Here is a 14387-nt window from a genome sequence, read left to right on the forward strand (position 1 = left end):
CAGAAAGAAAGAGGTAAAATGGTCTGTGCTGGCAGATGAGAGTCCATCTCAATGAAATAAACTGAGTATGGTGTCTTGTAATCTATGCTCTCTGAAGTAAAGAGAAACACACTTTGAATCAATGGTTATCCTCAGTAGTTATTCAACAGGTAAAGGATTAATATCTAGAATGTACAAATACAAAAAAAGACAAAACTTGGAAAGAACAAATAATCTAATAAATGTATAAGCAAATTGAACAGATAGGGCTGGGAATATGGCCTAGTGGCAAGAGTGCTCACCTCCTATACATGAAGCCCTGGGTTCGATTCCCCAGCACCACATATACAGAAAATGGCCAGAATTGGCACTGTGGCTCAAGAGGTAGAGTGGTAGCATTGAGCAAAAAGAAGCCAGGGACAGTGCTCAGGCCCTGAGTTCAAGCCCCAGAACTGGCAAAAAAAAAGAAAAATTGAACAGATAGTTCTTAGGAGAAGAAATACATATGGCTAGTAGATACATGAAGAACTGTTCAATATCATTAGCAGGTCAAAACTACACAAAGATTTCATCTCACCCCAGTCAGAATGGCATTCATCGAGAACACAAACAAATGTTGGCAAGGATTGTGTGTGTGTGTGTAAAGGGGATTTAAACTAGTGCAACCACTACGGAAATTAGTATGGAGGTTCCTTAAAAGAGCCTATGGCCCACATCTAGCTACTCAGGAGGCTGAGATCTGAGGATCACAGTTCCAAGCTAGCCCAGGCAAGAAGGGCTATGAGATTCTTATCTGCTAGCCCAGGCATGAATGGCTGTGAGACTCTTATCTCCGTAAATACCAAAAAAGTGGGAAATGGAGATGTGACTCAAGTAGTAGAGCAGGTAGGACTGGCACCAAAAATAAAAAAGGCCAGGCGCTTCTGGCTGACATCTGTACTCAGGAGGCTGAGATCTAAGAATTGTGGTTCAAAGCCAGCCCTGGCGGGGATGTGTATAAGACTCTTATCTCCAGTTAACCACCAGAATACAAGTAATGGTGCTGTGGCTCTAGTGGTAGAGCACTGTCTTTGAGCATAGAGAAGCTCAGGGACAGAGTCCAGGCCCTGAAATTCAAGCCTCAAGACCAGACTCCCCCGCCCCCCCAAAAGAAAGACTTCATAACTTCTTTAATCTTAATCAAAAGGTTATTAAAACTGCTTAATTTAATTAGAAATGATTGTTTAGCCTCTTCTATGAACTACAACAAAAATAAGGAATTTGTCCTTGAAGCATTTATATATATTGTTTTATAATTTTTCTGTTGCTAAAGTGCTGTACAGAGGGGTTACAGTTTCATACATAAGGCAGTGAATACATTTCTTATCAAACTTGTTACCTCCTCCCTGAAGCATTTATATTTAAGTATCAAATACATGAATATAAACTAGAAGAATAAGACAGGTGTTTATTACTGTAATACAGTCTTACAACAACTTTGATATCCCTAGAACTGAAATTTAGACTGAAGAATATAGTTCTTTAACTGCTCTGTTCTTTTTGTTTTTTTGCTAATGACTGCCACTGACATATATTTTTTTCTTTTTTTCATTTTGTTGGTTGAGGGGCTTGAACTCAGGGTGTGGGCACACTGTCACTGAGCTTTTTTGCTTAAAGCTAGTGTTCTACACTTTGAGTCACAGCTCTACTTCCAGTTTTCTGGTGGTTAATTGGAGATAACAGTCTCATGGACTTTCCTGTTCAGGCTGACTTTGAACCTCAGATCCTCAGATCTCAGCCTCCTGAGTAGCTAGGACTACAGACATGAGCCACCAGTGCCCATCCTTCCACCGATAGTTTTGAAGCTAAAGTGTGTGTGTGTGTGTGTGTGTGTGTTAGAACTGGGACTTAAACTCAGGGCCTGCACTCTTTTTGCTTAAGGTTAGCACTGTATCACCTGAGCCACAGCCCCACTTGTGGCTTTTTGTGTTTTTCTGTGGTACTGAAGAATTGAATCTAAAGGCTTCATACATGTTACACTAGGCAAGTGTTCTACCTTAAGCCATATTTCTAGTGGAAGAGTACATTTTTGGGGGGACAACATCACACCTTCCCTTGCTTCCTCCCAGTTTTTTCCTCCCGTTGCCACCCACCAGTTGTATACTTCATTTCCAACATAGTATCCAGTAAGTACAATTGCTGCATTTGTTCACCCTTTGTTCTACTTTTTATTTGCAGTTTTTTTTATCAACTTATGTATAAAACTATAGGTGCATTAGATTGTTGTTGTTTTTGTTATTACTGCTTTTCACTTGCCTGTTTTCATAAAAATGAACTAAGATTCTTAGGAGACTGGCATGTTCTTTGTTTTCTCAGATAAAAAGAAAGGTTTGGAGTTTGTCTATAACTGTGCTAATACTCCTAAAGCTGATTTGCTTCCATGTCCCAGGTTTTGAGAATGCTAAGCAGTCAAAATGTCCACATGCTAATAACAGAAGACACTCAGGAATTTTTCCATCATAAATTTTAAGTTGAAGGAGTTTGTAATTGGCTCACAGTATAAAAATTGAATGTCTTTACAGCAAACTAAGTAGAACTTAAGATACAACAAATGGAAGCTTCTACAGGAAACTGTTACTTGGTAAAGTCATTTTCTCATTGCAGTTTGTTTTGCTCTAGGGAAACACCACCAAGCTAGTGGATCGCAGAATGTGTTTGCATCAGACAAAGCAGTGGTCCATGAACACGAGCACAGCCACGACCACACGAAGCTGCATGCCTACATCGGCGTGTCTCTTGTTCTGGGCTTCGTTTTCATGTTGCTGGTGGACCAGATTGGCAGCTCCCATGTGCATTCCACTGATGGTGAGTGGTGAGTGGCCACTTCAAGGCTTTTTGGGCAAGGCAGTCAATTTGCAGTGTGGAAATTTACAAACAACTGAATAACCCCATCTGAATCTGTGGCTTTATTTGTCTGCATAGGGTAGTGGGAATATTCATTTCATTCTTAGTGAGTTGTGACATGGCACAAGGAGATGTATATTGATCTGTAACCCTGATGGTCTTAAAGCTGCCACCTTTGGTTGAGGGGTTAGGGTAGAGGCTCTTCACCTATCCAATGCTGAGCTAATCAAAACCTGTAGAATTTTTTTTTCCTTTTCTTTCTTTGGCACTGGGCATCAAACACAGGATGTTGTAATTATTAGGCAAGTTCTTTGCCACTGAGCTACATCCCAGCCCCAAACCTGTAGACTTTTTACAGTATTATTTGTAAATGTATGAAGTATAGTACATAGAATTACAGAGAAAACCAGTTGTGTTGAAATTTAGTTACCAACACAGAACATATTTGTAGTATAGTAATATATAACTTCCTTACCAATGTATAAAATAATGAGATGATTTAAATCCCAAGCAAGTTAGAGTTCAATTTTATTTTTTAGGACATCAGTATGAGTGTTAATGTTTCAGAGTATTAAATTGTGTGGTAGTCTTTGACAAAACATGTACTGATGAGAGCATCAGTTGATTTGGGGGGCCTTCTTTTGGAGAATCCTAATTTCTCTTGAATGTTTAAAATCCATTCTTTCCTAGAAAAGATGAGCTTTTTTTTCAGTATTATTTTTTATTTATTTATTTTTCTTTATTTTCAAAGTGTGGTACAGAGGGGTTCATATGTAAGGCAGTGAGTACATTTCTTGTTCAACTTGTTACCTCCTCCCTCCTCCCTCCCCTCCCCCTTGCCCTCTCCCCCCAACAGTTTTGCAGTTGATTTACACCAAATGGTTTTGTAAGTATTGCTTTTGGAATGGATTGTCTTTTTGTCCTTTCTCTCTCAGTTTTGATAATCCTTTTCCCTTCCTCAGTTCTATTGCCCATATAAACAGTATCCAGGGTATTCGGATGAGATATAGTGGTAGCAGGAGTACAAGATGAGCTTCTTTCAAGGACAAATTGCATTTGCCAACAGTTTTTACATATAATTCTATTTGCAGTACCTTTTTTGTGTCAATCACATGAATTCATCTTTGGTTAAGTGAGTATCTTTTTTAACCAGTCCTGGGGCTTGAATTTAGGGCCTGAGCACTGTCCCTGGCTTCTTTTTGCTCAAGGCTAGCACTCTACTACTTGAGCCACAGCACCACTTCTGGCTTTTTCTATTTATGTGGGTGCTAAGGAACTGAACCCAGGGCTTCATGTATATGAGGCAACCACTCTACCACTAGGCCATATTCCCAACCCCAAGTGAGTATCTTTGATATGGCTTATAGTAAATAAAAAGGGATTCTGATACATAATTCACCTTTGATGTCACAGTGATGGAAATAAATTGAATGTTATAGAACCTTAAGAGGAATTTATAAAGTATATGTTCATGTATATTTACAAGGAATTTTGCAGACAGAAAATACTGGGAAGCAGCATAAACATCTTTGTCCCCAGTGGGGAGATCCTACTATCAGATGGCAGAATGTGTGATAGTTCTCCAGCTCTGTCACTGGAGTACTTGCAGGCAGGAAAACTAATGCAGTGTGCCAGCAGGTGTGTTAAGTCCTTAACTTCAAGGAGTGATTGGTGAAAATAATTTCACATCATCTACAGCTGGAAAATAGTATCAAATTATCTGATTTCTATTGGCAGTCAAGTGCAGATAATACAAAAATCACCTGTAGTTTATTGTCTTCATTAAAAATAGCTAAATTTGTTGGGTACCGGTGGCTCATATGCCTGTAATCGTAGTTACTCAAGCTGAGATCAGACGATTGCAGTTTGAAGCCAGCCTGGGCAGACTCTTACCTCCAATTAACCTCCAAATAACTGCAAATAGCACTGTGAATCAAAGTGGTAGAACACCAGCCTTGAACAAAAAGAGCTCAGGGATAGTGCCCAGGCCCTGAACGCAAGCCCTACAACTGACCCCTCCCAAAAAAAATTGCTAAGGGGGTTGGGAATGTGGCCTAGTGGTAGAAAGTTTGCCTAGCACACATGAAGCCCTGGGTTCTATTTGTCAACACTCCATATACAGAAAAAGCCGGAAGTGGCGCTGTAGCTCAAATAGTAGAGGGTGTTAGCCTTGAGCAAAAAGAAGCCAGGACAGTGCTCAGGCCCTGAATCCAAGCCCCAGGACTGGCAAAAAAAAAAAAAAAAAAAAAAAAAAAAACACCCAAAAACAAACAAAGAAACAAATTACACTGAAAGCCAGACACCAAGAGGTTCTGGCATAGTTGTCAGACCTGCCTCTTTGACATTTAACCATAAACTCTGGACAAAAACATTTAAGGCTACAGCCTAAAAACATTGGACAGTAACCTAAATTCTGGAAGAGCTCAGTACTTGAAAAAGGACTATTAAAGTTTCCTGATTTTACTACTTTCAGCAGTCATCCATGAAGCAGCTAAAATTCTGACACAAAACTCAGTTTTTTTCTGGCCTAAAGAGGTAAAAGACCAAATTCAGGAGAATGACAACACTAGAAAGAAGAGAAGATCTTAGAATGAAGACAGCCAGAGAAAAAACTCAGCCCCCAAATTCTGTACATTAACTGCTCAAGTCTCTGGCTAATCCACTTACTTGTATGGGAAGATTCCAGAAAGCTCAGCTGAAGGCAAAAGAACTCAAATGAGATTTGAACAGCTTACAGTGTGAGCTAAAACATGTGAGTTAAGTGAAGCGGAAATTCTCTGAAGGAATACAGCAGAATGCAGAGTGTTCATGAGATCACATTGGTATCTCTTATCTTATCCAGCATTAACAGCACCCTGAGCAGCAGGTATGTATCCTGTACCCTAAAAGAATCCTGAATTGCATCCCATCCAAGAGCACGTAAAATGAGACATCAGACGAACTTGCAGGGGAAGATGATGATTGTACTAGGAGAAAAGGGAGTTGATAAGTAAGATCATCAGAAATGCTTCCTGTGGAGATTATTAGGCACTTGACAGAATATGCAACAGAAATTAGAAAGCAAATCAGTGCTAAGTTTGCTGAAGTTGATAACTATTATGATTATATAAGATAATATCCTTTCTGCTATGAAATACATGTTTAACTATTTGGGGATAAGTAATTAGGTTATTTACAACTTCTAAAAAATAAAGTAGATTTGTATATAAAGAAAAAGCATGATTGCAAGTGATGATATAGAGTGGATAAAATGTTAGACTAGTAGTCAGAAAAATTTTAAATAAGTCTCCGCTTATTTCCCTGCCCAATCATTTCAAGGTAACTATTTTCAAAGCAAATTCTAAGTAGATTCTAAGCCTCTAGCCCACTTTTCCATTGTACAAATTACAAAATGTTTATCTAGCCAGTAGACACTTCAGTTGCATGTTAGAAAGTGAATAAAGATCCATAGAAAACAAATATCCAAATAATTTCCATAGGAACACAAATAAATATAATCTCTTAAGTATAATCCCCTTCCATTGCTACATCTGTGCCAGCCATACTCTCAAAAACACACAGCAAAACTAGCAATAATGAAGTTAATTGATCCCTTCAAATTCTTTAATTTAACCATCACTTGCAGTAAGCAGCTACAAGGATGGTATGTACACATTGATAGTAGCTGCAGACAGGCTGCTGGACAATGCTCCATCCCCTTTTCAGAGTACATGATTTGGGCAGAGTGCTGACTCTCTGCTTTCCCCTTAGGGCAGGAAGCTTTTAGTGTGGATTTACTGTCTGAATGGCCACGTTGGTTATGACATCACATAATAAATGGTCTCTGGAATCCATTGAAAGTAGAAGTAGTAACAACAGTCTATGCACCCATGTTTTCAAAGAACATCCCGTCACGTGCATTTTGGGCAGATCACTGCACTGAGTTATCCAGTCGAAGCCATCACATGTTGGTCCCCATGTGCTAGGTAAATAATAGTTTCTTATCTGGCTTGAGTCTCTTACAGTGGGAGCTTTACATGTATGTAATAATAAGGATGTGCTTAAATAATCCCTGTACTCCATCATTCACATAAAACATATATTAATATATAAAGTAGACTACTCAATCATCAGAGCCTCTCAGCTCCATGAGTATGATTTTTCTGGCAATGATATTAAGTGCAAGTGTGAAAGCAGATGTGACATTGTATCTGCCTGGCTCAGCCATGAGTCTCACTCCAGAGGAAAGAGCTTGTTCAGTGCTGGTAATCTCACTTTTAAGTTGCACATCCTTAGATCTGGGAAAGCTACTATCAATATCAAGCAGACACATGCTGAAATCAACCTCAGCTCCATGTCAAAGACATAGTGGGAATTAGAGGCTGCCTGCACGAAGGTTTTAGGATTGGTATAGCCACTTGCCACATGGAAGCTGACACCAATTGACATTAACTTTTAGCACTTTTTGCCCTTTCCAAAAGAAGTCCCTGAGGTGATAGAATCATCAGTGGCAATCTGCAAAAGCAACTTTGTTCTTGGAGTTTTCATCAACTCAGCTCTTACTAACAAAAGCCATTATCTTAGGGTTGGAGGTGTGGCTCCAATGAGTACAAGCAGCTGGTACCAAGTTTGAGTCGTGGTTTTGGACCTAAAAAAAGTCACCTTGACTCCTTAGTGACAGACAACGTGTCTAACCTGAGACACTCATTTACAAGGTTTTGCATAGCTAATTCTTGCTCTGGAGGCTTCCTGAGGCTCTGTACCAACCGTATTTCTGTCTTGTTAGCACAGTCAGAACCCATCCCAATGGCAGCTAGGGTGCTCTGCTCTCTTTACATTTGACTACATAAAAGGGAGTGGCATGAAGAAGAGCTTATGACCATCTGAGATGGTTCCTTGGCAAGTCTCTGATGTCTGTGACCTAAAAGGCATTATTATCAGTGAAGAAGAGACTTGACTCACTTTTTGGTCCAGAATGATATTGGCAGTAAAGTTTCATCAAGGAAGTGGCAGCCAAACCTTCACTAAAGTTGTTCCTGGTTTCTTGATGTGCCTCTGAAATGTACCAAGCTTTAAGGAGGGTGAAGGAAGAATTCATGCCTTAGCAATATGGTGCTTATTAATAAGATGAACCTTCACAACGCCTGCTCACTTCGGGAAATACTATCACCCTACCCAGAGCCAGAGCTGAAGCTGGAGGAGCTGGCTGCTTCTGTGTCTGTCACCAATTTGCTTCTGCCTGCCAGAGATGGGCTGGCCTGGTGTGGCCCAGAGGTCTCACAAATAATGATGGGGGTCAGGATGACATGGCTAATGCAGGTAGGAGACTGTGAAGTCTTCTCAGAGACCTGACTGGGCCTAAATGAAGTTAGCTAGAGTCCTGAGTCTACAAAAACATTTTTAAAATTGTAAATAAGCTGTAGGCCTAGTAATATCTTGTAATCCTGTCATGAAGAATTAAATGTAGCATGTGTTTATTCTTTTTCCTGTCTTATCTCTGAGGGCACTTTTTCTGGATTTCATGTATCTTATGACATGATTTAACATGAATTATATGAATATATTATATGAATTATTGAATACCAGTAAAAGTTAATTCATTTATTTATTTTGAAGTATAATCTTTTCCTATTTTTTTTTTGGCCAGTCCTAGGTCTTGAACTCAGGGCCTGAGCACTGCCTTGAGCTTCTTTTGCTCAAGGCTAGTGCTCTACCACTTTACAGTGCTACTTCCAGCTTTTTCTCTATACGTCATACTGAGGAATTGAACCCCGGGCTTCATGCAAGCACTCTACCACCAAGCCACATTCCCAGCCCTTTTTCTATTAAAAAACAACAACAACAACAACAAAAACGGGCTGGGAATATGGCCTAGTGTGTAGAGTGCTTGCCTTGTATACATGAAGCCCTGGGTTTGATTCCTCAACACCACATGTATAGAAAAGGCCAGAAGGGTGCTGTGGCTCAAGTGGTAGAGTGCTGGCCTTGAGCAAAAAGAAGCCAGGGACAGGCCCTGAATTCATGCCCCAGGACTGGCAAAAAATCCAAAAACAACAAAACCAAAAAAACAAGCTAGGCCCTTATGACTCATACCTGTAATCCTAGCTACTCAGGAGGCTGACATTTGAGCATCACAGTTCAAAGCTAGCCCAGGCAGGAAAGTCTGTGAAAATCTTTATCTTCACTTTACCACCAAAACACTGGAAGTAGAGTTGTGGCTCAAGTGGTAGAGTGCACTAGCCTTGTGTAAAAAAGCTGTGCTCGACAGTAGGGATGTGAATTGAAATCACGTGCCACAGAGCTGACATAAGGAGGAGAATGCCTGTGAATGCTGTGTGCCCTGCTATTAAAGCTGAAGGACCCAAATGGCCTAAGGAGGAATCCACCAAAAGACCCAGATTGTGGTACACCCCACAAACGAGTGGACCTGGATGTTTTCCTGTTGTGTCAAGATCATGAAAGCAAAGAAAAGATGGATGAAATACTCCAGCCCAAAAGAGATAGGAGGACATTCAGCGCATGTCCATGCTGGTGAGATTGGAGAGACGAAGGTTGGAGTCCCTGAGGGAGCTCAGCTTCCAGAACCAGGTCATTGAAACTCCACATACTGCCCAAGGTACTGTAGGGGTCCTCCTCACCCTGACCTGTGCCAGCTGTTGTAGAGGCTGAAGATTAAAGAGAATCAACAAGCAAATGGCCCAAACCAGCCGTCTGCTTGCCACGGATACTGGTGCCCCTACAACTATTGTCATCGCCCTTGTCCTCCTAATGCTCCTTCACAGGATGGCAAAGAAACCAAGGCAGGTGAAGCACCAGCCGAGAACCCTGCTCTGGCCCCAGAGCAGAGCAGTGCTGAGTGACGCCCATGCCCCAGGCGCCTCTACCACCCATCGGGTGACCTAAAGAATTAATGACCATTCAGAAATAAAGCACACCTATGATGTTACCAACACCAAAGAAACCAAGATGTAGACATTCAAATTTTGCTATTAGTCTTTGTGAAACTAACAACTCCAAAAGGAAAATGTCAGCAATTTTTCCTGCAAGCTGCAGTCCCAGAATGTCTGCATAGAATGCAAGAGAGCACCCTCCCCAGTTTCAACAACAATTAGGTTTCTATTTTTTTGTGGTTTTTCCTGTTTTTTTTAAAACTATGAATTGGAAGAGGAAATATTAATACCATATGAGGAGAACCCCTACCAAAAAAATCCAAAATATATAGTAAATGTTTTTTTTCCTCCTTTCTTGTTCATTTTGGATGCTGGTGCTAAACTTCTAAGTCATGATTTTAAAAAGTAAATTTTATGCCCTTATTTATTTCTAGAATGAGTGGAGGATCACAATTTTTGATTTCTTACATTCTCTTTGAAAATGTGCAGTAAGAAGTTCCTCAAAAATAAAATTGTTGCCCTTCAAAGGAAAAAAAAAAGCTGTGCTCGGGCCTTGAGCTTTTTAACCCCCAGGACTGGCACCAAAAACAGCAACAACAAAAGCACCTTAATTTAAAAACCTCTAGTTTTTAGGAGGCCAAACGTCTAGATTGCTTTGGTATACCACACTTCTAAGTTAGGCCGGGCAACATAACAAGACTCTGTCTCAGAAAAAGAGCAAGCAAAAAACTCCACCAAAGGAAAAATAAAATTACTTAAGGTATACTTACAAGTAAACCACAAGACTCTATGTTATGTGTAAAAAGGGTTAAAACAAGCTAATTTTCCTTACAGAGTAATAAGAGTATTCTTCCCATTTCAATGATACAGAAACTTTTTCTTGTCTCAGTGATAAATGGGACTTTTAACTTTCCTTCTCTGCAGTATTTTTGAAGAATAACAAACTTTGTTAGTAGAAAGTAACATTTTATTTTAAAAAATGACACAACTTCTTATATTGTAAACCCTTCTTTTTTCAAGATTAAGAAATTTGACTGATGTCCATGTGTCATTTCACCTAGTATTTGAATGTCTTCTCGTCCTTCCCCTCCTCCTCCTCCTCCTCCTCCCTCCTTCTTGTGCCAATACTCAGGGCCTTGGGCTCTCACTTATCCTTTTTGCTCATGGCTGGTGCTTTACTATTTGAGCCACAGCTCCACTTCCAGCTTTTTGGTAGTTAATTGGAGATAAGAGTCTCATAGACTTCTGCCTGAGCTAATTTCAAACCTGGATCCTCAGATCTCCTGATGATTTAGCATCACAGGTGTGAGCCACCCAGTATCTGGTTCCAGGTCTTCCATCCTTTAACATTACATCATTTGGACATATTTACTTGCTTGTACATCTCTTATAATCACGATAGCATCTTTCTGTGATCAAATAGTGACTTTTTTTTTCACTCTCTAGAGCAAGAACTTACTTAGCAACTATTGGGTACCCAACATTATGCTATACTCTGTGAAACACATTGGAAGAGGAAGAAGTAGAAAACAAATTCATCGAATGCAGTCAACATAAGACATTTAAGTAGAAAATATATTCATTGGTTACAGTCAACATAAGACATGTTTAAGCCAAATGGTTTTTTTATGTGTCTAAAGTGGGATTCACAAGAACCTCTGTTGTATGGGGCTGGGGATATGGCCTAGTGGCAAGAGCGCTTGCCTTGTATACATGAGGCCCTGGGTTCGATTCCCCAGCACCACATATACAGAAAACGGCCAGAAGTTGCACTGTGGCTCAAGTGGCAGAGTGCTAGCCTTGAGCAAAAAGAAGCCAGGGACAGTGCTCAGGCCCTGAGTACAAGCCCCAGGACTGGCCAAAAAAAAAAAAAAAAAAGAACCTCTGATGTAATGTGGAAGCTGGGCTACTTTAGAACATTGTTTTGAATTGGAACTAGTCCTTGTTTCTTTGTTAATGGAGGTTGTTTTAGGATTAGGCTTAGAACAATCCCTAGGTTTTGAGTTTGATGAACTGAGAAGTTTAGTACTTGGCAAGAATTACAAGTGAAAGGAATTTGGGGGGAAAAAGAAGAATGTTTTGCTATTAGAGAAACAGGTGTAATTGGTCTGGATAATGGGAAATATGATGGAAACAATTGATGAATGATTTAAGAACTTCATGGTTTGAGGCCAGCCTGGACATGTGGGGATGAAGACAAAGTTGGAGGAGGCTGGGGAAGGGGAAAAGGTAAGCAATGACAATTAGATAGTACTGGAAAGAACAATCGGGCAGTAGAGTACTTCTTTTGAGGGCTGGAGAGTTGAAGAGTGTGAGGAAGTTGAGGCAGTTATCTAGAGAAGCCTAGTTCAGATGAAGAGTTCCCATCTACCCACTTATTTAGGATAAGGAGAACTTCTAAGTATTTGAAGCAAAAAGAAGAAGACATCAGGGTATGATGGTACACGCCTATAATTTTAGCACTGGGAGGCAGGAAAATGGCAAGTTCTGGGACAGCCTAGTCGATATAGTAAGTAAGACCCTTTCTCCAAAATAAATAAATAAACAAAAGGAAAATAAAAGAAATCTGTACTTTTGGATTACTATTTGAAGAGTGTTTTTCTAACTTAATTCTTCTTTCTCATTTTCACTGTAGATCCAGAAACAGCAAGACCCATCAGTTCCAAAATCACTACCACGCTGGGTCTGGTTGTCCATGCTGCAGGTAGGTTTGGATTGCAGTGGGACCTCTCCTTCCTGTCACACAAAGCAGCTTAGTACACAGATAGATCATCCACAGTGAAGGTTCTTAGATTGGCTTTTGGGGCAGGTTGCTTAGTGAAGTCCTCCAGCCCAGGAATATTCTGTCAGGTTGACGAGAGTGACTTATGTATTTTTTTTAAATGGCTAAGAAAGAAAAGAGTGAGCTAGGTGTTCCTGTAGACAGCACTCGGGAGGCTGAAGCAGGAGGTAGATTGTAAGATTTGGGCCAGCCTGAAATGTGTAGCAAGACCATGTGTAAAAACAAAGGCTGAGCTGGATGCCAGTGGCTCATGCCTATAATCCTACTCAGGAGGATGAGATCTGAGGGTCATGGCTCAAAGCACCAGCCCAGACAGGAAAATCCAGTAAACTACCAAAGAACAAAAGCCAGAAGTAGAGCTGTGGTTCAAGTGGTAAAGTGTTAACCTTGAACGAAAGAAGCTCAGGGAGAGCACCCAGGCCCTGAATTCAAGCCCCAGGACTGGCCCCAAACAAACAAGTTGGAATGTAACGAGGAACCCTCAGTTTCCATGCCCAGAAAATCTTATGATACAGGAAAATTATGTAAATTGTTCTAATAGATTTACATGAAAACAGCCATGCCCACATCATTCTGTATTATCTTTGGCTGCTTTTTTACAATAATAACAGGGTTGAATAGTAAATATTTCAGCTTTGTGGACCATTTGTTTTCTCCTATCTGACGCTTTACATAGTTGGTGGCCCTCTGCCTGAGAATCTCATCTAGGAAGAGCCTTGGCAGTTCTGTACCAAACAGTCCTGCCTGCCCGGTATAGGCCAAGGCAGTAGGTGGGATGCAGAAGATTCAGTGTTGCTAATGGCCTTATTTGAGAGACACAACTCAGACCTATGTCTAGTAGTAGGGTTCTGTCAGTGACAAAGGTGTATGAGGCCTAGTGTCTCTGTGTAAGAGGAAGAAATGCTGTCTTTGGCGTTCTTCTTGATGTGTTACAGTTTGATGAACTAACCAGTAGATATTTGAGTTTCATACATTTTCCATTAACAACAATAAAAATAACATGGAATATTCTGAGCTTCATGCTAAGCTTTTTATGTATGTTCTCATATAATCTCCATAAAATCTCTAAGAAATATATGGTTATTTGGGGGGGTTTTGGTGCCTGTCCTGGGGCTTGAACTCAGCCTAGGCTCTGTCTCTGAGCTTTTTTGCTCAAGGCTAGCACTCTGCCACTTGAACCACAGCTCCATTTCTGGCTTTTTGGTGGTTAACGGGAGATAAGATGCTCAAGGACTTTCCTGTTGCACTGGCTTTGAACCTTGATCCCCAAATCTCAGCTTCCTTAGTAGCTAGGATTATAGGCATGATCCACTGGTGCCTGGCAGAAATATGTGTTTGAAATATGAGAAGGCTAGGGCTGGGATGTAGCTCAGTGGCAAAGTGCTTGCCTAACAAGTGCAACGTCCTGGGTTTGATTCCCCAGTACCAAAAGAGAAAAGAAAAAAAAATACAGTTTAAAAAAGTAATAAGGCTAAGCTTCAGAAAGATGAAGCAGCTCCAGCCTTAGGTCCAGCTCTACCTAACTCTAAAGTCCACATACTCTGCCCATGCTATTGTTGTTGTTGTTGTTGTTTATAGAATCTTATGTTTTATTGTTTCCAAACTTAGCTGATGGTGTAGCTTTGGGAGCAGCAGCTTCTACTTCACAGACTAGTGTGCAGTTAATTGTGTTTGTGGCAATAATGCTACATAAGGTAAGCCAAGATTTGCTATTGAATGTATTTGAAATTAAAACTTTTCTGGGTCCTTAATGCCTTTCTGGAATGAGAAAAGTCTTTTAGTTTTTAATTGCTATTCATTTTGGAGAATTGCATCATTCTGTTCATGGCTACTTTTTGCTATTTTCTTAAGTTCCTGCTTGAGGGTTTTTTTGT

General features: G+C 40.3%; 1 protein-coding gene and 1 pseudogene across 4 annotated transcripts in view; one reads left to right on the plus strand and one right to left on the minus strand.

Annotated features, from left to right (window-relative positions):
* Positions 1–14387, plus strand: part of Slc39a9 (solute carrier family 39 member 9) — a 46710-nt gene that overhangs the window by 25609 nt on the left and 6714 nt on the right. For 2 of the 4 annotated variants that reach the window (XR_007213246.1, XM_048362858.1), the window contains exons 3-5: positions 2638–2823; positions 12367–12435; positions 14122–14207. Coding sequence is in view for 3 of the 4 variants with exons in the window: in XM_048362858.1 (XP_048218815.1) it covers positions 2638–2823; positions 12367–12435; positions 14122–14207 (341 nt within the window). In the remaining variant the exon portion in view is untranslated. Of the gene's footprint in view, positions 1–2637; positions 2831–12366; positions 12436–14121; positions 14208–14387 lie in introns of all 4 variants that reach the window. The other 2 variants (XM_048362861.1, XM_048362860.1) reach the window with 1 other exon arrangement.
* Positions 5863–7290, minus strand: LOC125363575 (annotated as a pseudogene).

Source organism: Perognathus longimembris, chromosome 14, assembly GCF_023159225.1.
Source record: "Perognathus longimembris pacificus isolate PPM17 chromosome 14, ASM2315922v1, whole genome shotgun sequence".
Lineage (NCBI taxonomy): Eukaryota > Metazoa > Chordata > Mammalia > Rodentia > Heteromyidae > Perognathus > Perognathus longimembris.